The 24,869-nt window shown below is 40.9% G+C and overlaps 1 protein-coding gene across 1 annotated transcript; it reads right to left on the reverse strand.

Annotated features, from left to right (window-relative positions):
- Nucleotides 1-1,144: 1,144 nt before the first annotated feature.
- Nucleotides 1,145-23,761, reverse strand: pdlim2 (PDZ and LIM domain 2 (mystique)). The gene is made up of 10 exons (XM_037258796.1): nucleotides 23,524-23,761; nucleotides 19,550-19,671; nucleotides 18,002-18,153; nucleotides 14,973-15,042; nucleotides 14,618-14,772; nucleotides 13,799-13,862; nucleotides 6,188-6,306; nucleotides 3,132-3,280; nucleotides 2,467-2,578; nucleotides 1,145-2,141 (listed from the first exon to the last, which is right to left on the reverse strand). Exons 2-10 carry the CDS (start codon nucleotides 19,640-19,642, stop codon nucleotides 1,949-1,951), a joined length of 1,107 nt encoding a protein of 368 aa, XP_037114691.1. The 5' UTR covers nucleotides 19,643-19,671; nucleotides 23,524-23,761; the 3' UTR covers nucleotides 1,145-1,948.
- Between the last annotated feature and the right edge of the window lie 1,108 nt (nucleotides 23,762-24,869).

Here is a 24,869-nt window from a genome sequence, read left to right on the forward strand (position 1 = left end):
ACACAGGCGTCCCTTTATGAGCTACTCATGCAACAGTTCCTGGTGAGATGCTTTTAATTTGGCATTCAGAAAAAAAGTCAATGGCTTCCACAATTCATGGGATTATCAAATGAGATTTATGAGTGGTAGGGTAGAGGATGTTGCGAAACAATGGAACTGCTACGAGGGTGTGTTTGTGTGCGTAAGTGGGGAGAAAAGTCTGGCATATTGTTTTTCTACTTTTGTCCATCTATCCATTGACTCCAGCTCTTGTTCTTGGGATCGCTGCCTATGAGAGTAAGGGTGAGGGTACAACCTGGACTCGCTGCCAGTTATTCATAGGGCACATATGGACAGACCAGTCACAGAACACCCAAACTGCATACACGAAGGCCCAAGAGAACTTCGCCTGTGACGAAGTGTGCTACTTGTTCCAGTTTATCCAAATATATAATCATGTATGTTTATTAAATAACCATAAATCATGTGTGCGTATGTGTACCACATACTTGAGTAACACGTTCCAAAACGATATTCAATAGTTTTAATGGTTTATGAGGTGCTGAAATGCTGCAAAGGGGTCTCATTTGTCACTCTACAAATTAACATTCATTTATTAGAGTACCATAAATAAAATTAATGAGTAGTGATAGTTATTTAAGTAGGAGCAGACCTGACAAAATTAACGTAATTATATGTTCAGGTTGAATCCCAAGGTCAAAAGTAATATGGGTAATGCATAGTATAGTGTGTGCGCGTGTGCACGTCACGTCAAATTCTCTCAACTGGGCAATGCTGACCTCTTGTGGTTGACTTGGTGTCACTGTAAATGCTGAAAAGCCTGGGCGGAAACTTGGCAGGTTTATCATTTACCTAATGCATAGCAAGACTCGAGGCTGTTATAGCTCAGTTAACGGGACATTACTGTATTAAAATCAAACTTTCTCCTGTGTAAATTTTCTGAATCTTTGTTTCTTCCTCTTTTTGGTCATGGTGGTACTTACTGCGGATATGCAGACCGTGTGTAAACCCTGATCCACAATGTGATTTTCAAGAAGCAATATATGCCGCATTTCACAGTAAATTACTTAGCAAGCATGTTAAAAGGATGTGAGTATGTGTGTTGGAGCAAATTAAAATTGCACACGCACAGAACACAAGAAGCTTCAAGTTGTGCAATTTATTAAGTGCCACATGCAGAGTACTGCTGTAACTGGGCAAATACAGTATCATTTATTTTGACACTCTATGTCTTGTGCATACATTATGCATTGAAAATTGTATGTATATATTATAGAATACAGTTCAATCACACAAACATCCAAAATCTTTGTATGTTGAAAAAACCCTCATAAGCAACACAAGAGCAAAAGAAGTCAGCAAATACTGTACATGTTTTTGTTTTCTCCTACTAAATCCTGTTTACAAAGAGACGTAGAAAACGTTGCTGGTCTAGCAAAAAAAATATATATATTCAAAATCATTCAAATCTCTAATGGTCAACGTCACACTTTTTGTTCTCACCCTCTCGTTCACATACACACGCACACAGTGCAAGCACACACATTGCATACTGACTGCATGGGATGCAGTGTAGGTCGGATTTGGTCCCTTTGTATTAGCAAACTATTTGATCAATTATTATCCAGATCTTGAAGAGTAAAAAGAATCTTGGAAATGGTAAGGTTTTGGTTTGTTGGTAAAGTACAGTCACCTCAGTAATCGCGGACTCGTGGAAGGCGTATTATTAGAGCTGATAATTATCAGTGACTGTGAGCTATATCGAAAACCTCCCCAAATTGTCAGAAAAGCAAGTTAAGTAAGTGAAGGATTATACAGTATCGTCAAACACTGTTAAATGAAATGAGCAAAAAAAAATAATCTGCCATGTTGTTGATCCCTTCCCACGTGCCAATTGTCCGTAAGGGGGTTCGATGAGGCGGATGTCAGGCAGCCAGTGGGGTAAGACTCAATGGCGAGGGGACAGGCTGGACCGCGGCGAGCTGGCCTGACCTTGATAACGCTCCTTGGCGTGCTTCTCACAGTACATCACGTCGCCCACCCAGAAGTGACCCCTCATCCGGAGGTTCAGCCCGCAGTCTGTGCACGTGTAGCACTCGGGGTGGCGGAAGCGGTCGTCCACGATGCGCACGGCCTGTGTGCTGCAGGTGGAAGGATGAGTGGGTGGAATCACAGTGTGTCATCATTGAGTGTCACAAAAAATAAAAACAAAAGTGATATCTAAATATTTTATGCAATCTCACCTAATCTAATGCAGAAAATACATTTTGAAAATAAAACCAAACAAAAGTGTCCAGCACAATAAAGTTAAATGAATCAATAACATTGATTAATAACCAAGCCCTACTTCAAAATAATAAATTATGGTCCTATTTATGTCATTTTGGTGGTAGTTCTGATTCTTAAAAAAAGGGTTGCAGCACTTGGTCTTTCAATAAATTTTCAAAGTGAGAATGTGATCCTTACACAATGCTGGTGCCACACTTCTCACAGATGTGGTATTTGCTGACTCCTCCCACGGGTGCGCTTGGCTTTGGAACATTGGGCGATAACTTTCCTGGGAACTTCAATGCAGCCTCTGGAATTACCCACACATACACGGATTGACACTTAGTGACATAGCGATGCTGAAAGTGTTGCATCAGTGTTTCTGTATTTCACTTGCAACTACACATTTTGTTTTGCTGGCCATCTTCATAAAATAATTCTATTGGTTGGGAAGTATTTCATCATCTGCCCTTTACAAATTAAAATAAACTCGGGCGTGTTTGTCTTCTCACAGCTCACATGATGTCGTTCGTGTGGAAGTATAAATTGCACGATACATTTGGAATAGGATTTTTCTCCAAATGAAAAGATGCCAGCAGGCAGCTTTAACAAGTGATGTAAATCTTACAGTATTTGACAGAGCAGCTGAAGTTCTTCCAGGCTGTGCTGATGTAAACCATGCACGCCATTGGACTCGCTCTCTCTCCTGCTGCCAATATACGTGTGAATACTAATTGCTTTCAGTTCAGCTTGTGAACATCAATTTTAAGCTGTCCACTACTTTACAGCATGATTGAAGTTACATAAACAACAAAGTATATTTTTGCACTGCCAAACAAACGGGTTAGCTGTGTTGTTCCAACCTTTCTCGTCGGCCTCCAGAACTTCTTGCAGCATTTTGAATGTGTTGGACTGACGAGGAGCTGTGCGAGACTCCCTATTCTCCTGGATCATTTTGTACACCTCAGAGTCCTTGTCAAACTTCTGCATGACAACTTCAGAGCTTGAATTACTGTAAAAAATAAATAAACAAACAATTATAACAAAAACGAATCATAATTAATAATCGTTTCATCTACCAACAATACACTTGGGCACTGCCTGGTAGAAAGCATTTTCATGACAAGTTGTGTGGATGGAATGTAGAGGAAATTAAAAAAAAAAAGGGCAGCAGCAGCTGGCTTTGGAACTTTGACCTCTACGCATCGAATCCAAAGTGCACACCACAGGCTTGAGACGACATCATATTTAACACCACTCTAACTCACAAACATGCGCCGAGGCTAAGAAAATGGGAGGCCACCATGCGTGTTATCACAACACCTCCGTGTGCTTACATGCAGCCAGTCAGCGCACAGCAGGGGGTCGTAGCATAGGCCAGCTAATTACGACGGAGCCAAGAGAACAGTAGTGCTGTTTACGAGCACATTCTTCGTTCCCGGTGCGGTGGAAAAAACACATTTACTGGCCCTTCCACACTTGATGTGGAAGCACTTTCACCACCCACTAAAAAAACATCAATTGATATAGCAACTGAAAGACAAATATGTGTGGAGAGCGAACTGCCGAGTGGCAGCTGTCACCTCGAACCGGGTACACCAGTCGAGTCAGGTGTGCGATGATAACAACAAACACGCAATCGCTCAGTAGCCAAGTGAGATTGTGAGCTGACAGCTAAATTGGCCTGATGGCTGACCCGCCTATCACTGTGAGACAATGCCAAGCCTTTACCATTTAACTTCCATATTCTCGACGAGATGTGAAGAGCTGATGCACTTGTTTATTTCGCAATCTTCATTTTGAAATGGTTCCAATGACATATAAATTTGACGGTCTGACTAAAAGCCAGCGGAGCAAAACATTTCAAAGGTTTGGCGAAAGCACAAAGGCAAGGATGAAAGAATGGAATTTAATCAAAACTAGTCATGGCTCCATTTATCTGGAGAACAAATAGCAGTGAGGTGAGGCATGGTTCACTAAAGTCACTGTGGCATTCACCGCGTGGTGCCACTAGGTTCATTACACAGTGTAATGGCTTCTTCCAAAGCAGACAGACAAAACAGGAACGCTTGACTCTCTAAAGAATGATGGTCAAAGGTGAATCACTTCACCACAACGACGTTTGAATGTGCAATGTCATACAAGATGGATGTGGCTGAAACCAGAGACAGCAAATGGACAAGACAACAAAAATACAGTCAAAGCAAAGGTTCAGACTCTTTCCTCTGTATCCCTGAACATGGCTCTAATTAAAAACAGACACGGAAAGCCCAAACTCCAAGTTCTCCACACGCTCGCTCAGCTCCACCCTCAGCAATTCCATTTCCTTTCTACGTCGGTCACCATCCCGTCTGAGAGCAAATGCAAAGTATTGGTGGACCAGGAGGAAACAAAATAGCAGCAGATAGGATGACAGCAAAAAGCAGGAGACTGCGGGAATGCGTCAAAGACCAAAGTTGGACAAAATTTCATCCAGATTGAAATGTGGCCAATATTTCTGGAATGTTTGAGACAACTACATACCAGACTAAAAGTAGGGAGCGGATATAAGCTCTGTATATGAACCCTTTAAATGCAGATGATGTTTCTTAAAGCAGCTCATGTTTAAGCGACAACATCTCCATCAATTAAATACACTTTAAATGGCAGCACTCACCTTAGTGAGAACAAAGACAGAACAGAAGTACACAACCACACTTACTCCTGGTAATTCAACATGCATAGAAAAAAAAAAACATTGCTGTGCACACACAGCCAGATGCATAGCAGACAACTACGGTATCAAGAGCAGACACGACTGAAAAACCAGAGTTTGACGAAAAGGTGTGTCCCTAGTCTGCAACTCATTGGCCGCAATGCATAAATGGGTGGGTCGTAGTGGTTGCGATTGGCTAAGGAGAAGCAGAGAGGGGCTTAGTGTACACTGTGCAGGCTGGGGGGTTCAAACTGGAGGCCAATTAGGGGAAATCGAACATTTTGGGAACACTGGATGTTTGCATATGACTGCTTTTGCTGACACATCAACTGTGGTTTCCCAACTGGGGCCAAAGTCCACCCTTGTCCAATGTGGAAAGACACAAGCAAAAGAGGAGAAACAATGGACACAAAAGATGGCAGGACTGACACATCACAGCTACACCAGCTTATCAGAACTTGTGAGGTGTGTGTGGCACCCTCACGGATGTCTTTTCCAGGAACCGGGCATGTGTTTGCAGCTGCAATGAGCCGCAAACAGCTGCAGCTATTGCACACTCGATGGAGACATTGGTCTGACAGCTCGTTTGCAATTTCAACACGGGCCTTTGGCACAAGGGAACAATCTACGGTGATACAGATGGAATGTCTGTGGATCTGATTTCAACCCAGAGGAATTCTGGATACGGGAAACATTTAAAAATCTGCGGTTGAGACCCCCAAGATTTTAGCTGTGGATTGGGCAAGAGAGTATCGTGGGTTCAACACCAGCCATTGATCAAACACAGAATATGTGCATGCGTAAATACAAGCCCACTGAATGGGAAAATAATTCTGAAAAAGTGTAGACAGCCTTGCACTAAAAATCTTGAAGCAAAAAGTCAACTCGTCAGATCAATTCAATTGAATGAGAGGTCTCCAGCCTCAGTCTGAAACTAACACATGCCCAATGGTTGTGGCCCCCACCCTGGCTTCGGACATGCGGCGCTGACTTGGCAGCCCAATAATTGAAACCTTGCACCAAATTCCATATGAATGGCAATAGACGGCAAGAAGAATGAAATATTGACGCTTGAGACAAAGACCAAACAGCATGCCCGCCACACTTTGGCATATTGCGATCATATTATTTAGCAATGTCACTCCACTATATAAGCAGACAGTACTGATGACAATGCATTACAAAACCAAAAATACAGGTACAATGTATATAGTATTTATTTACCTGCGATAAGGAGACATGTGCACATCCTGATCAATGGCACTATGAGGTGAGTTGTGTCCCGGTGGGGTCGGGGTTCTGCTGGACAAAGAACTATTTCTGTAGTCTGAAGGAGAGAAGTCCTGTGAAGAAAGGGCAAGAAGCAGTGTTAGTCAGCAGCAAAAACTAACAATAATTAAGCTTGTAGAGATAAAGTAACAGTTATAAGTGACATGAAGTGCTTATAGCCACAAATCTTGTTTAAATGAAGTCTAAACACTTCATTAACACAAACACAATCATTACAGTATTACCAAAACAGTTGTGGTGTCCTTCGATAGGAATCACAGCCCGCATTCTTTTGCTCCCCAGGCAACACATTCACAGCAACTTACCTCAGCGTTTATTTTATCATGATTAGACTGTGGAGTATTTTTGGACTCGAGTCCTATCAGTGTTACAAATAAGGGCACAAGTGACATTGGTCCGATGGGAAAAGAATCTTGAACTTAAGTGGCAGGATATTTCAAAATCAGTCACAATACTTAAACAAAGCCCAATTTCACAAAAATTAGAAGTTGCAATACTGCACAAATCAGCATGTTTTTTTCCCTATACGTACTTTGGACAGAAGAGGGCGTTGTATGCCCAGTAGAGACAAGAGACACATAAACAGATGAACTGGGCTGAATCATTTTAATTGTTGCTGTTCCAAGCATAAAAAAACAAGCACCCACAAAGTTACAGAATGGGCAAAGGTTGAGTGATTTAGCTATAATTATGTCATAAGACTTCATGAGTGAGCCAACAGTCAGCACACCTGTACTTAAAGTTTGCACGCACATAACTCACACTAGACTCTTTTATACTCAGGAATCACAACAAATAAATCGGGTGTCCACCACAAAATATATTGATCCCATTTGTCTAGTCAGTCCACTGCTGTCACATTCAAACTAAAATATTCTTAAAGTAGTTTCCAGATCCTGTGAGGAAACAAAGCTCCCATTTTCAGATTGGTGCTGCGTGCCATGACGCCTTTACTAAAAATGATCACAGACGCAGCTCGCTGGGATTCTTCCCAGGATAATCCCTAACAAAATAACTGCAGCCTCAAAAAAATCACTTATTCCATACGACGAGTACAATAATGTAGAGGCACCTATGTGAGCCCATCTCAAGGTCATATACCTGACAAACGTGCATCTCTTCAGGAAGACCCAATGAGAAGCCATATAATGGCGCAGATGAATCCTCACTAATGCAAACCAATCATGTGTTATGTAACTGTCTGGCTGCTTCGTATGAATCTTCATACTCTCCAACGGCAGCTGTTTTATTTTTTTTTCTTCTCAGTGAAAATCCCAACAGAGATCTATGAGACTCAAGAGGAATGCAGTTTGGTAAAGAAAAACAAAAAGAAGAAGGAAAACAAACCAATGGCCTCTGAAGGCTTTAATTGCAGTAAACATAGTGCAGCTGGAAAGTGCTTGGGATCAGACTCACTAAACTGCTTGGAAAACCATTGCTTGGTCCCATTGTGCATCTAGGTATGCAATGTTTTACAAAATGAATGAACTTGTCGGTATTGGAAATATGGCTTTCATTTCAGCAATCTTTCTCCCTCCCCAAAGAAAATTCAATACATAGCTAATTGTGGTAATGATTTGATTCAGTTTGATTCAAAGCACCCACACCTTTCAAATCAAAACCGATTTTCCGATTCAGTTGCAATAGCTAAATGAATACTGTACATATCTGAGAACAAAAGGTCCAACAATTGAGTATTAACTTTGTAAAGACAGAATTTCTGATACACTTGCAATGGACGTCGAAAGGCATTTCACAAGAGTCATTAGTTGTTGTTGAGTATTTTTACGCTTTCACACAAACTCCCTTGTCTGTGACTCAGGATTTGGACTCCGGATTAAAACTTGGCCTTGATGCTTGGTGTATTTAACCAAACAAAATACAGTATGACATAATACAGCATGGCATATAATTTAGTTTGAGAGTAATATGAATGTTTATATTCAAAAGCTAACCAAGTCTCTGATTATTGACCAGATCAAGAAACAAAACCAGGAAACGGTAAACTCAAGAGAGAGCAGCTGTTTCCGATCAAGCCCAACTGAGATGCTGGGGATGGTGCCAGTCGAGGGGCCTTGAGTCTGGCTCCAAGCGAGCCACTCTGCATCATCATTACCACCCTGTGGATTCAATTACAGGGCATGGGACAGCGCTGCACAGTACAGATGCTCACGATATTTTATTTTGGGATACTTAGTTGGTTTTGCCATTAGAAAGTGCAATGTCTGTTCATCCATTTCACACCGCATAGCGTGAATGATGAATAACAATGTGGGACAGCCAACTTACTAATTAGGCCAAAAACTACCCTTAAATTATGAAAGTGTGAATATGCAGTGTTTATTACGCAGTTATTTTCTTTGTTGGAGGTCTTGTCACTGATTGCCCAAGCCTTGTAATTATGTTTTAGCTGTAGCGCAAAACTGTGCTCACATTCTGCAACAGAGATCACAACAGTAAGAGAATCTGGTTGCATTGCAAATTATATCAGTCAGTCTAATTCTTTAAAGGTTTATGGTCTCATATTTTTTTATTACAAGATCTGAGGTCATAGGTCTCAGATGTCTCATACAGTATATGGACACTGTAAACTTTTAAAGCAGGGAACTTCAAGAAATAATCTGTTAATTATTAACATAGCGTTCTCCATTGTGCAGGTTAGCCAGGTCTGAACTACATTCTGCAGTACTCGGGGTGGAAAACCGCATGATCGATTTGTAAAAAAAACAAAAAAAAAGGTGAAATCTACCATATTGTGAAATCAGAGACTTCAACCAGATGTCAGTGATAAACATGCATACACACCTATATGCATATCCACACATAGTATAAATTATTATACTTTTTTTTTTTTTTTACAAATTCCAGGAGGAAATATTATTTTTTGTATTACAAATTCCAGGAAGAAATATTCAATTTGCCTGTACTTTGTTTTTATGTTATATCCAACATTCACGTTTTTAATGTTGTACTTCATATGCACAAATAAGTTGTGTGCAAATTAGATCTTCTATTGCTGGAAAATGTGTTGTGACATTCCACACGTTTACATGGAAGGGATAAATATTTCAAAATTGTCAAAATGTACTAATATTTGCATATTTTTAAATCTCACTAAATCGATATTGGAGTATTTAATTAATTTTATACTGACTCAATTCGGAACCTGAGAATCAATACTGAATTGAACCACAACCCAAAGAGTCTCAATCAAATCGTGATCATTAATGTCCAGCAAAATTCTGCATGGGTTTCACTCTGGGTCTGCAAGGATCCAGTTTTTTTAACAAAGAGTCTTGTAAGAAACTGGGGCTTTTGACTCTGCATCCACTATTAGTACCAAATAGGTTTCTTGGCTCAAACTTTCAGTACATAGCGCAACATTCATTAACATGGAATAAAGTGATGCTGGTACTAATCCCTCCCCCTGTCTTGATTTTCTGGCCACACACAGTGAGGCTACTCCTGATACAAACCATCTGTAGAAGATTACTGGCCAAACGAACAACAGTAGACAACAGGGGTGATGAGCAACGTGTCACCGAGTTCACAATAGCTGTACAAGACATAAAAAAAAAATATGATTTTAAAATAGACGATGTGCGGGAATTGTGACAAATGCAACAAGTACTTTTAGACTACCGATATAAATCTTGTCAACATACTGTAGTTTTAGTGTCATTGCTCATGTCACGAGTACAGAGCAACAAAATTCATTTTACAGTTTCGACATGACCAAGGAACAAAAAGATAGTGGCGCCTAATGGGGAGGATAGGTGAAGGATGACTGCTGGTGTATAAAAGAGTAGTATGATTTAACAGCAGAACAACACTTCTGATTAAAAACATAATAATAAAAAAATACAGTACTTTGGAAGACATGAGACTTGCAATACAGTTGCAACAAAGGCCTTTCAGTAACTAACAAGAAACAATGTGGTAGGTCTGTGGTTTTTCAAAGGCATAAGGACTCTTGCGAGAATACAATTATAATACAGCCAAAGACTCATAATTTCTAGGGGAATTTGTCAGAATTCTGAAAGTCAATCACATAGAATGGTATGCAGAACTTGAAATCTGGTCACAGTCACAAAAACACAATTGTGCTCAAATGTCCCACAATTTCAGCCATGGCAACATTTAACATAAAACAGACTTAGTAGTGTGTACTGCTGGCAAGTTGGCATCAGCTATTGCACGAATACACTCGAGTTATACATGCATTTCCCTTGGCAACTTTTGAAATGTTGACACAACTCAACCACCTTCATAAACATCTCATCTCTTCCCGCCTACATAAAACATGCCAGGGGCTGCAAAGCAGGGGGGGAAAAGTTTCCCGCTCTGGGGAGAGGAAAATAAACCAGGCTGATCAATTGGTGGGGATGAGGAGAGGCATGCTGCCTGCAGAGGCTACAATGGCTCCCAAGCTTAAAGGCTACAAGTCCTTGTGAAAAAAACCTCTTCATTCACAGGGCTCACTGTAGAAGAAGGAAGAAAATATGCCTTCAACGTGGCCAATGCCAGCTCAACTCTTAACACTGCCAAATGTGCAGCTCCACTCAGAACTAAAATGAATTCCTTGATTGCTGAATGCAAGCTATGTATTATTTCGAAGGTTATAACAGTACTTCTATTATCATCACATGTTACGTAAAGGAAAGGAAGTGACACCCTCAAGCAGCATTGAATGCTTCCTGAAAAAACATGCACTTACATAACAATGGTGGACACCTGAGGAAAAGTGCTTGGTCCATAAATCACAGCAGGCAAACTTTTAATCATAATGACATACATACATCACCGTGTCTCATCGTCCAGACGAGCATATGTATGAATGTGCATGTCTGATTTGTTTTGATCTTTTTTCCCAAACAATCAAAAAGAACACAAAAATAAACAACTTAACTTTACAGAAAATGTTACGTCGAAGAAGCGTGAGAAGGAAGCAAACAGTTATCTTAACCTGCCCCTCCTCTGAATCCAAATCATTTCCTATAAACAACTTGTGTGTTTGTGATTTTAATGTTTGGAATATGTCAAGCACAAAGAGTACTTCTTCACTTCATCTTGACATTGCAAATTGGTGTGATGTCTTAAATACAGTTTGGCAAAGTCGGCAGGCTCCTTGGTTTCCACAACATGGCACAAGCACCCCCCTTCTTCTAGCTTTCGTCACACAAGGACCAGCCTTGTACTACGTCGGGAAAACCAGCACCAGTCGTACACAGTCTGAACTCATCACAGCCTCTATTGTACGCAGCATTTTCTCAGGATACCCAACACCCTGGAAAAGGGGGGATCCTGTTGCGCACATCCCACTTTGCTCGCTGAGGGACCCAAAAAGAAGTGTGGAAAAGCCTTTTAAGCACTTTTCAGACAGGCCGATCATTAGATATAGTAGTCTTGTTCAGCTCCCAGTCGGGACAGTGGTCCTTGTCATGGAGCCTCTGCAGTGCACATTTACTGAGCTGCAGTGTTCCTGCCAGTCCAAGCAGTATAATGCACAGGGCGGCCAAGGCAGGACTCCTCCCGGCCAGTTCCCCAAGGGGCGCTCTGAAAGAACTCAACTCACTAATCACAACGCTTCAGTCGGACGCCAATCATTTGAAAACCTCAGCCGACAACGTTCATGGAAACGGGTCAGCCAAAACCCATAACTCATCCACCAGGCTAAATGATAGTAGTGGACACCGAAGCTGTCGAGCGCAGATGGCAGGCAGAAATTACATTTTATATCAGCTTACAGGCCAGAAAAGTAGGGAGAGAGAAAAAAAAAAGACAGGCAAGAATCTCAAATTGTAGTTCAGTTAAAAACAGGGATGCCTCATTTGTAACATTCTGGTAAAGTCACAATTTATGGTGAAAATTTAGAACAAAGGAAATAACTTGGCAAAGAGAAACCATTTAAAACACGAACCATTGAAGCTATGAATAATCACAAACGTGACGTTGATTGAGATAGACAGCCACAGCCGGAGCAAGTTCATTCCAATGGCTGAGTGTGCATGCGTGTGTATGTGTTCAGAATTTCCTTTCACAAACAACCAACCCATTATATAATCCCACCTTTTGCACAATACGACTCCGCCTAAAGCAGAACTATGCATAACACTGATTACATTTCCACCAAACAGCGATATTTTTTTGTACAAACTCAAATTGAGCATTGAATGACCAGTAACTATAACCTAAAAAGCTGCCAGTCATTATCTTGTTAAAATTGCTGTGTGCAAAATGTCATTCTCTTTCGTTCGTCTTAACCTTAGATGTGTTCTGATGTGTCTGCCGGAGCCAGACATGCAATTACTTTCTGACAGGACACTACTACAGTACTAAGAGTACTTTCTGGAGTATCAGAGGCAGAAGAACCAGAATGTGAAGTTTAACACCCGAATGAGTCACTGCCTGCCTACGCCCCTGTGTATTAAAAGCAACTGTCATGCTGACGTCACGATGCACCTTGTTATTTTATTGGGACATGCCCGATTGCTGTTGTAAAGCGCACTTGAGCCAGTTTTCTTTGAAAGGCACGAGCAAATAAATCAGGGCTCTACTCAATAATGTGCCAACTCGCGGTATGAAAGCGGCTAGTGCATGAGGATCCCATTTCATTTGTTGACGACAAAGTATGCCAAACTCGAAAACACATTTATTTTTATGAATGTTCTTCGCTTGAAGCCTCCTGTAGGAAACACTCAAATATTTGGAATTTCAAACCTCTGCATATTTATTTAACTTTATCAAGTGTCCACAAGCGTTATAAAAAGGTCTGGAATTCCTTCGGCCATTACAAGGGGTCTTGTATGTTTTCCCTGCTCTGTCATCTCACATGTTCGGTCTTTAGTGAAGCCAAGCATGCACACATAGCTGAAATAATTCACAATGAACTTTCCCACAACATGTTCTCTCTAAAGCTCTCTGAAAGCACTGCGGATGCCCCAATCAGGCCCATTTTGGGTTTATTACTAGAACTGTAAATAAGCGCAACATTGTTTGGTGGCACTCATGATAACCTCAAGCCTCTTCTTAAAATATTTCACTGCTTAGGATAAGAAGTCTTGTGCAAAAGACCTAATGTTAAAACCATTCATTTCACAGCAAATATTAAATATAAACTGTTGTCGATCCGAAATGGAAAATATTTAAAAACGTCTAGTTCACAGTGCCATTAATAAACAAATATATAACAAACTTTAACATTTCATTCAGATGATGCTTTAATGGACGAGACAGTATGTTTTAGGTTCACTGAAAACAAACCGTCCATTCATCCATCCAAGCATTTTCCACCACTTATCCCGTTCAGGGTCAGGGGTGAACGGGAGCCTATCCCTGCTGACTTTGTGCGAGGCGGGGTACATCCTGAATTGGCCACAAGTCATTCACAGAGCTCATATAGACAAACATACGTGTTGTTTGGAATGTGTGAGGAAGTAAATAGAGCACAGAGGGAACCCCAAACGGAAAGGCCGGAGCAAAGATTCAAACCAAAAACCATAAGGAGCTTCAAAGGGAACTCAAAAATGTTTTGCAAAAACTAACCTGTGAAAGTGGCCTGGACAGTCTATAACTCTTCTCCTCTGGCGACCATGAGCGAATCTGAACACTGGAATACAAGGAAAGAAAGTCAAGTCAAGTCAAGTTTATTTGTATAGCCCTAAATCACAAGCAGTCTCAAAGGGCTTCACTTAGACAAAAATTGACAATTATTCTCAAAGCATCAAAGCAAAGTTGTAAGTGAGGTTTGAATATTTGGGCAATAAATAAATAAATAAATCTCTCTTTTTTGGGGGGGTGTATAAGATTTTGCAGAGTGTGTTCTTTATGAATTCAATATTTATAAATTGAATTATAATTTATGAAGTATGCAGTTCAGGAATAATGTCATGCAAGATGCATTCCCAACCATATTGTTTTGCATTCATGGCCACCTCAAATATAGACTAATGATTAAAATCAAGAAAAAGAAAACCAAAGCCCAAACAACTCACTGAGGCCCAGAATTTGACCTGTGACCTTTGAAGTTGTCGTAGAGAGTCCGCAAATGGCCAACATACAATAAGTGTGGCGAATGTTCCACATTCTGCTATTGTTGAAGTGACTGCATATGGAGGAATGTGATATCGTATGCACATCCTTTGTTACTACAGTCAAAGCTTGTGGCCTCACTTTGTTGTTCTCACACCTATTGACTCTGGATGCTGCAGCGTCAAGAGAGCACTTTGTCCTCTTTTAATCCTATTCAACTTGTCAAACAGAACACTGCTCACAAAAACTCAACTACCGCCAGATGGGTAAAGCTAAAGGAGCTTTAAATCGATGGATAAGCGACATTGTTTCAGGATCATTACAAGTTACTACCTCTTGTTGGTGGTGGTGGTTGTCAATCTCTCCTTCTTGCCATCAGGACTCTCGGGAGGTTGTGGTGAATACGGCACAGGTGACAGCGATGCAGGGCTGGATATGCTGTACTCTCTATAGTTTTGGTTCTCGTCTCGACTTACTATTACAGCTTCCTGCAAATCATACCATTAAAAAGTACTTCAATATTGGATTCATATTCTATAATTTCTTAGAAGCACCAAAACATCTTAATGACAGTAAACAGTAAATCATACACACACACAAAATATTTGTGAATAAACATGATTTTAGAGTATAAATTACAAATTAAATGTAAAATTCCAAATTAACAGATGACAAAAATAAAACTGACCTGAAAGCGCCCGGTAAGCTGCTCAGGGGTGCTGATGCCATTTGTCTGTTTTGGGCTGGAGTGTTCAAGCCTAAAGAGACAGAAAATCAACGTTAGCTTTAAAGTCACCTTTATTTTCAATCCTTCGGTTTTTAAGTACAACAATGGTGAAACAATTACGGCTGCCTAAAAAAAGTCAAATAATAGAGGGTGTAAAAGTTCATATTGAACTTTTACTGTCTGGAATATCGTTTAAAATTACACTATGGAAATTTTTCCGAGTCCTTTGGATGATGTTCAAGCAAGTCTGTTGGCATGGGACTGTGTCTTTTTCAAAAATGTTCTTCTGATAGCTCTCCTCTTTCCAACTACTGCAGTCATTTTAGCTATGAATAAAAACACATTCTGCAAGCAATTTGATGATTAAATTTGAAGAGGAAAAATGGGCAGTTCAGTGGCCAATTCAAACACACAGCGCCCCCGGAGGATGACTGGCTCTTGGTCAAGCCTGAGGTACTGTAATGAGGCACACAGGAAGGCCTGAATGCCTGTGGTAAATCACACAGAAACACACCAACTCTCCTTGCCTAGGCTTGCAATACTGTGTGCAGGAAAGAGATGACAAGAAAAGGAAGAAGCACAGAAGCTGAAAATCAGGACTTCTCCAGAGGACGTTAGAAAAAACGTCAGTGCTGTGAAATGGGAGCTGCGTGACTGAGAATTATTCACTTTTTCCCCTTCGCTTCTTACCTTTGTCAATTTGGTGGCCAACAAACAGATGTATTCCAGGTTAATGATTACATCAGTGTTGAGTCTATAAGCACTGACATTACAAAGATAAATGTGCTTTTGACAAAAACGCTGAGTGTGACTTTCCACTGTAGACGTTATCAACATAAATCAGCACTCATCTTGCAAATAGAAGTTCTTCGTAGCCCGTCATCAAAGGGACCTGCCTGAGGCAGATTCCTCAGAGGTGTGCAGAATAACACTTACTCTCAGAAATGTAAAATAAGAATTGCTCAGGATTGAATTGAAGGAGAAACAATTCCACAACAAGCGTATAAAGCAGGAATGAACAACTGGCAGCCAGTTGCAAAAAAGAGGAATATTCAAAAAATGTTTTCTCCAATAACTGGAGAGGAAACCTGAAAAAACTCCAAAATACAAACAAATATTGGGGGGGGGCTAAAAAATACGTGAATCCGTGGGTGCCTAACCTTAATTATGAAGGGGTTGACTGTAGTTTTAAGTTGTAATATCATCATTCGCCACTAGATGGTAGACATGGCTTATTTGCACCAATCCCAAATCGATAGCCTGGTCAATTTAAGATCTCGCCATTAAGGATGATGATTGGCTATAAGTGGTCACATGATTTTCCAGGCGCCATCTTGATACTTTTCTTTCACTGTCTCCAGCATCTAATTCATTTGCTTTTCATGACTTCATAACAAATACTCAAAAAAAAAGTGTGAAGCTCCAAATATTTCCCAAATATCAGCTAAGAAAGTGTGTCGCAACTTTCTGATGTGAGTGAGAAACATTAAAAAAGAACAATAGAGAATGCATTGTGAATTAGTTTACGTCAGACATATTTTGTCTAATTGTCCCTTGAGTAAGTTTTTTATACATAAAAAAAATGCTTAAAATCCCCTATTTGCTTGAAGCAATGGTTAAAAGTCAGGCCGATGCAAATCAGCCCATTTATCCATGCTCATAAATAAGCCGGGGTTATTAAATGGTTTACGGTTATTGCAACACAACCAGATCCTCCAGAATTCAGAGCAAACAATAGATCGTTTTGTGAACACACCCTGGGAAGTACAAACACCATTTAATAAGTGCAACAGCCTCTTTAGAGTGTTCCAAGCTCATACTATACAGAATTTAAAAATAAAGTGCCATTTTGTTGAAATTAAGCATCTATATGACAATCTTGGGATTAATACACTTGCTTGTACGTTTCAGAGAGTTGTGCTGAGCTCGGGTCACCTCACTCGCCTGCTGTATTGGATTCAACAAGCAACTCACAAATCATACACCAGTATCATCCATTCAGCTGGTAAAATAGACATTTTTCACATTCCATCTCAGTTCCCTCACACCTGGAAGTTATTCAGGTGCAGTTAAAACAGACTATAAAAAGACTCAAAAGAATGACACAGATGAAAGTTGCATGGAAATCAAATAAAATGTGTTACCGCTTATACTAGTCGTGTAGTAAAATGTGGTCACACGCTGCTACTTCAACATTTCAAAGAACTTCAATAACATGTTAAAAAAAAAGATGATTTCATAAATGTGCACATTTAAATGGTTAGCAGCAGACACGCCTCCAAGCCCCTTTCAATTTTCGGGACACAAGTTGAGTGACGATGGCTCAAAGTGACATCGCTGCCAAGCACATGCCAAGTGGAAAAATGATGTGCTAGCATGTAAGCTAAGAACAAAGTACTGTATAAACATGAAAAACCTCTTCAAAGTTTCATGTTTATGCTGTACACCACTATAAACAATGGGACAGTAGATATGCCCCTCCTATAGGGATGCATTGCCCCGGCAGACCATAAGTAAGAGTGTGGCCTTTGGCTCAGTGCGAGACACAAGGTCAGCGAGGTGAAATACACTCACATGCACATTGGACACCAGTAAGAAGGCAGGACAATGTCGGAGAAGGAATGGGAGAGATGGTGACAAGAAATGGAATGAAGGAAACTCCTTCCATTAAATTTGCGGCCAAGATCGGGCCGTACTGAAAAGAATCCTTATTTAGGTTTCCAAACACGTTTGTTGGAGAATCAGGGAAAACAACAATGTGGCTCCAATTCAAACTGGTATTTCCCCTGATTGCAATCACTTGTGTTGTTTGTGCGCTGTTTACGGGATAACTAAAACACCAAACAGTGGAAGGACTGACAGCAGTGTTGGCATTAAATGAGGGGATGCTTATAAACTGGAAAAAATCTCGAGTACACATCTTCACATTTAAATGCTTAAATCAACAAGAAGGATGTGAAGATCATAATCTTTTGGTTTTTGGCACATACCTCTCCACCGTCAGCTGCAGATGGGTCTTGGAGTTCTTGATTTTGTTCTGGGCCTCTGCATTTAGCATGTCAGCAGTATTTTCCCCATTGATGGCCAAGATGACATCACCGGGTTTGAGAGCCGCTTGCTCTGCTTTGCTGCCTCCGTTGACCTGTGGTGGAAAATAAAGAATTTGAATGAACACTCGCCGCACAAAAACTCTCATTGGTTTACAAGTGGCTGACTGCGCAATAACAGAAATTCAGCATTTGCAAATAGAAGTAAAAGACGACGAGGATTTGCTATTAGCAAGCTGCATGGAAAAGACTAATGTCAGTCAACAGTAAGAAGCTTGATTGATATCCTTTTGGAAAAGGTTTAGTGACACACTTGATGCTTTGACCTTTGCAACTACTGCGGACTCCTTATAGATCAAAGCCAATGTCCACAATGCCACATCAGTGGAAATTCTAATGGAAGCAAACTTTGGTTTCTGTTTAAGACTCATGCGCAGACATTTCAATACAAAAGCCAAGATCAAGGCCTGATTATACATTTTGTTAAATTTGTGGACTGACATTTTCAGCATAATGTAATTAGAAGGAAAAAAAACAAAAGAGAGAAAGAGAGAGAACAAAGAATGCAAAACTCTATAAAAGTGCTGGACAGTGTGAGCTTTCAGTCTCCAGAGAAAACGAGAGAATGCCAGTGGCTTTAGCCAAGCAAGAGGGCAGAGGGGGCCATGCCTGTGGCCCTTCAAGAGGTAATTAAGTGTTGCTGCGGTGACCCACAATGGCGAGTGCCTTTTCTGATCAGGTCGTGCCTGGATGAACATCAACTACGTGCAGCCCGACAAGTTATTCTTAAGTCTTTGCCCAAGTGAAACAAGAAATCACCATTATTCAGACAACAAGTCAGTGCCAAGTGCCAGCAGGCTCACATCGTCAGCCAGACGGCTCCTCAACTACAGAATAGCAAGAGCGGCTCTTCGTCAAACTGGACATTGCTGGTCGTTTTCAATTAAGTTTCTCCCAGTTGGATTTTGTGAGGAATCAGAAAAAGGCCTTTGATATTTGAGACAAGTAAACACTCTTGTAAATGCTTTAGGAGTGGAAGGTGATTCAAACTCTGAATGTTGGGCAGAGTTCTGTCTCCTGCATGCCGACAACCCCGCCCCACCAAAAAAAATAAAAAAAATCTAAAACATAAGGTTATGTCAACTACTGGTGCATGTGGTACGTGTTTATTATAATTGACAAAAACAAATTCAACTGTGCACTCCAGACTGGAAACACCTAACCTCCCACCTCAACTTCCACTCTAGCTGTAATCAGGGGTTTCCTTCTAATGTAATCTACTTCCATTCTATTGCAATGACTTTGGCAGGCAAGGAAATAGGTATGAGACAGCCTGTGGACGCAAACAAAGACAAGAAAAGGGACGGAGTGAGGAGGAAATTGACTTTGCATGGCATGCCATTAAAGTCTGTGTTTTGACAAAAACAAAGGATATGGTTTGATAAGACGAGAAGAGGTTGAGCAGCAAGCAGGGCGAGTCCGGACAAATACCTTCGATACAGTTATGGCCTTTTTGAAGTCCCTTCCTCCAACTATTCTGAAGCCCCATGGCGATGGACCAATCAAGTCCACAGTCAGTGCCATTGATCAGTCCGGCACACACTCTTGAGAACCTTTAAAAAATAAAATAAAAGACTGTTAATTACAAGCCATAACTTTCTTTTAACCTTGAACATCTGCTGGCATTGCTTGACATCACCATCACTTTGTGAAGACACTGATCATTGAAATTTGCCTTTCATCTGCACGGCTTTCACTTTGACTGGACTAAATCCCTTTGACGTGAACTGCATAACCACATCAAACAGGAATGGGAAGAATTTCGAACCGAACTATGAACACATGACTAACATTATTCAAGAAGCTGCAAAGGCAAATAGTTTCCACAAATCTAAATGAACATTTGAGACGAGGAAAATAAATGCATGTCGTCGGAGCATTGGAGCGTGATTCATTCCAACTACTCGATATACAGCAGCCGGTTACCAGACTAGACTAGCCATTATTAGGGTCATTTAACGGTGCAGCCTCAAGGGCTGTTCTGACCAGAACAGGGAGAGGAAGGATCTCCAACCTCTGGATTGTCAATTTCCGGCAGTTTCAAGAATCCCAGTAGCTTTAGGCCTAAAACAGCTATTATCAACCTAGAATACTAACATCCGTTATTGGCGTTGTAAAACGACAAGTGGTGCAAATTAAAAACTGTTAACAGAGAACGGGGGGGCGGACAGCCATAACTGAAGCTCACTGATAAGGTTCAAGTTGCACCTGCATGAGTGCTAAACCGTTTGATAACGCAGCTCTCGCACCAAGCATTATTGGGTCAGTCTCATAAAAGGCAATTCCATAAAAGGTGACTTGTGTTCTGGTGACCTCTAGCAACTGCTGCCACATCACTTTGGACACAGTGCAACACATTCAAACAATAGAAGGAATTCTTGTCATGAAATCATCGTTTGGCTCGCTGTTCAGCATCAGCTGAACCGCACTGTGGTCGATGGAAACGCTTGAATAAGATGCAGCTGCTCTGAAGAGCTGCAAGGCAAACATACGTTGTTTTTAAACCTCTAAATTCGTATTCGTCGTCCTGCAGTTCATTTTTGTGAAAATGCATCTCTTCAAGACGTCACCAAATCTGGCTACTTTAAGATGTTGCGAAGGTCAGGACGGCACTATTCATGTCCCTGGCTCTTTGAGAAGATTTTCACTCGAATGAATTCACACTTGTGTGAAGTCATTTTGACACAATTTGGACAGATCTTCCCTTCAGGGTAAAACATATGGAGGAGGTGTGAGGGAGAACAGCAGGCTAATGTGACACTTAAATTCAAGTGGCTGCTCCAACATGCAGAAAGCCTTCGGGGCTCTGCACATATGACTTTTGTGTAATCGAAATTTGTGGATCTCGGTGGTCAATTATTTCACAGCAGCTATCAAAATGGAGAAGGATGAAAATTAGGGTTTGACACTGATCGCAAATTCTTGGAAGGCACTTTGGCTGATGCCCACAGAAACAGAGAACTTAATACTTTTGCTGGAACACATACTAGGTGCACAATGGGTGAAACTTGCTAGCACAAGCCAGTTGATGAGTGTTGAAATGCCAAGAGTGATCGAGACGATAACTGCATTCTTCAGTACCATTAACTTTGATATGCATGTCACATATTTACAGAGACCAAAAGTGTGTTTGTAAACAGCCCCAAAATATAATTAGTACGACTGTGACTCAAAGATATCGTCGCATCTTGGGGTAATCTTGTTTCCCTTTCAAAAACTCCAAAGACTTGGCTTTTGTGTGGACTCCATGTGCAGAAGAGGTTTTGATGGAATATTTATGTACCTCATTTAACAGCCGGTCGCCACATATTAAAGAGATTAAGCGGGCCAGTGCAGGAAAGCCATACCTTAAACTAGAGGTCAAGTAAAAAATTTTGTCTTGAAGTTGCACTGCCAATATTGTCTCTTAAATGCATCTTTCTGTTTTAGGAATTTGTAAGTTCTGTTTCATTATTTGTCCTATAACCCTTTCCAAATGATCTCTTTCAAGTGCATTTTGCTTTGTTCTTTTAAAATCGTACATATTAGTACATGACTAAGATGAGCACTTTGACAGAAGAGATGCATCTGATTTTCTGAAGTTGTTGTTTCAGATCTTATCAAACTCAATCACAATAGATTTTACACAAAGGGAAATTCAAATGCAATCCAATCATCAAATTTGAAAATAATTTAAAAGAATGAATGGTTGTGCTATATAAAAATGATGGTTAATGCAGAGGAAAGTAGACACTCCCAGAGAGTGAACAGCATTTGAGTGACCTAGCAGACATCTGTATAATATACTTTGCACATTTAAATGCAAGGCAGCCAAAACACAGACACCTACATCAACACTTTCCCCCAGAATTTGTTTCTTTATGTTTGCACAAAAATCCACTGGGTCAGAATAACCTCCCCAAAAGCATGGCTGATTAACATAACAGATGCTTCGTACTCGACTGGGAGGCTTGTCTGGGCTTTGACAGCGGCGCAGTGTATCGCGCCGGGCTGCGCTCCGACAGGTCGAAACCTACCTGCAAACGACACACCCGCTGAATAAAACAAGAGGAATGAAACCGCAAGCCTCTCCCTGGACTGCGTGAAATAACATTCTTTTTATTCATTCATTCATCACTCCCCTTCGTCATATTTAGCTGTAGTCGCCAGGGTGATTGAAAAATATCAAACAATAACAAATCAAGTCTGAGAGGGTGTTTGTTGACTTAAGTCTTTCTCCCACATTTACTATGGCGTTTATCACTAATGGCTTATGTGTCATCTAAAATAATCACAGGGACATACCTGTAATTTGTGAGGGCTACGCCCTTGCAAGACAGGGAAAGCATGTTCTAAGATGCCATCGTGCAAAATATCACAATGATTATCAGGCTTGCAGCTCTCCTGCCACAATAGTTTGTAATCAGACTGTGACACGTGTTAAGTAATTTACCCCAACTTCCTCTCTTGTTTCCATTGCTTATTCGGCAAAGGCTCCATCCGCACTGCACTGTTGAGCGATCTGGCTGGTTCACCACATCCTTTGCACATGCCATCTAGTCTCACTTTGTTGAGTACATGAACCCTCTCGAATGATCCAGCATCAGAGGGGACACTCGACCCATTCAATTATGTTTGATGCTGGGTGAGCAAAAAGCTTTGTGAAGCGGTTGAAACATTGGCATTACGAGAGGAGTCGTTTCTGGAGAAAAGCCATGTGACGTGGAAAGAAAACAAAACAACTATGGGAGCGAACTTTGATCAGTCAAGCTGCACTGATAAAATTGACTTCCTGTTAGAATGCAAGTTTCAGCCTGAGAAAACCTGTTGCTGGTTTGGGGAGTGATTCTTCAGATGCTGCACAGTAACACTAGGATTGTTAATTTCTAAACTGGAGCTGTTGAGGTGCAGTCATGTCTAGACACTTTTTTTTGTAAGGAATGAGAAAGAGAAGCAGGAAGAGGCCACTTGGGCTGCCTGCTATGTGAAAGCTCTCACCACCAGCATTGCTAGGCGAGGAGAGAACGTAGCAGTTAAGTGGTGAACGTGTCAAATATTTATAATTCCTATACCTGGTCCAGACTCCAGGTCATCAACAAATCATTTTGACTGTGCAATGAGCACAGGTAGACTTTGTACTCATCGTAAAATAGAGAAGTGGTGGCTGGTGCACCTTGTATGGGCAGAGTTGTGTATTATTCCAATTAGAGCCATTAATGCAAGAAGACTTTCAGCAAACATCATCTTGTGTAAATATTCTTAAAAATGACAGCCTTCTTTATTAGTTAAGTCAACACTTAATGACAGCAAATAAAATTCCCAACACAACACATTTTAATCAAATAAGAACCTAACGGCACGTTGCACTAAATCCATGAGACTTTTTGTGTCCTGAAAGTTCAGGTAAAGATGAAACGTTTACTCACCGAGACAAGTGCTACGTCACAGGGCTGTGGGTCGCAGTCTCCACCTGAGGACTATTTGCGTCAACAAGCAAGTCTCTAACTTAATTTAGGAGGCACAAAAGTGACTTTGCATAAAGAGATTTGCACAGTTCAGTAATAGTACGCGTCAACTCTGACTCCACCTGTGGCTGCTCGCCGGACGTTCTCACAGGGATGAGCGCTTACTGCCATGTGCTCCGATCAAAATAAAGGCTTTGACAAAGACAGCCACCGGGGCGTGTCGCACGGCAGGGGCGGGGGAGGAGACGAGGGGTGTCGCCCCGGTGACGATAATTGAGCCATTTCGCCCACAAAACCGCCACGTCCGCTTTCAGTGATCGCGCGCCACCTGCTGACGAAAAGGAGAAACGGGCGCATACTTCTTGAGTAACTCACTTTCGGCACGTCATGGAATTGGCTGATTGTGTTCACGTGACATGCAGGCGCGGTTCGCTTGGGAAGCGCTCAAAAGGAGGAAAATATTTTTATTGAAGCACATCCAGTCAAGATGATTATTAATAACTATGACACACATACTGATAATTGAAAACATTTCTGATTTGATCTCTTTGAACCCAGTGATTTACAAACATGTATTGAAGCTTTTCTTTATTTGTACTTTTTACAGAGAATTTCTCATTTTTATGATTCATAAAACATTTTGGGATGAACCTACAGTTTGATTCCCAACCAGAGTGTGCCATGTTTTTTTCACTAAAAACAGAGCAATTACTAAGACTTAGCTAAGAAGGTATTGTATTGTAGTGTTGTGAGGCAACGCACTTTTCCAGCATACTTTGCAGCGATAAATAGTTGGTGCTCTTTATTGGCTTGGATGTGGGTCTCTGATCTCTTTGAAGATGACATACAAGGAGCGCCCCGCGAAATGTGGCTTTTTCTCAACTTTTTTTGGCCATCTCTAAATTTTTCAATGCACATATTCACCTGTCTGGTGTTTTTGTATTTCTTTACACAATGGAAAAATTCAAACATTTGAGAATCTATCTACCATTGAATTTCCTGGTTCCGTTTGGTAAACTGTCCTCTTAATCATCCTGTTGACATCATGAGACAAAGACGACACATTCCAATTAATCAACCTTTCCATTGTGAAGCTTCAAACAAGATGTTTTCAGAGGGAAGTGGAAACTGAGCTTAGTCACAGATGTCATCATCACCATGTTGCAATATAGATACTGAGATACTGGGAGAGTACCAGAAGGGAAAAATCAACATGCTTGATCAAGCTCCTGGTGTGAATTTTGCCATTCAGTTCCTTGTTAGCGGACATCAGTTTTCACAAAAGGAACTGAAACAGTACACTAAAA

Source organism: Syngnathus acus, chromosome 9, assembly GCF_901709675.1.
Source record: "Syngnathus acus chromosome 9, fSynAcu1.2, whole genome shotgun sequence".
Lineage (NCBI taxonomy): Eukaryota > Metazoa > Chordata > Actinopteri > Syngnathiformes > Syngnathidae > Syngnathus > Syngnathus acus.

Bases quoted from the DNA above. Each gene is read 5' to 3' on its own strand.
- pdlim2 (XM_037258796.1), bottom strand. From the start codon at position 19,642: ATGGCACTGACTGTGGACTTGATTGGTCCATCGCCATGGGGCTTCAGA. The intron at 6,307-13,798 runs GTTAGTTTTTGC...CTTTCTTCACAG, and splicing joins TGTCCAGGCCACTTTCACAG to GACTTCTCTCCTTCAGACTA. The intron at 3,281-6,187 runs GTAAATAAATAC...TATTTTTTACAG, and splicing joins CACATGTCTCCTTATCGCAG to TAATTCAAGCTCTGAAGTTG.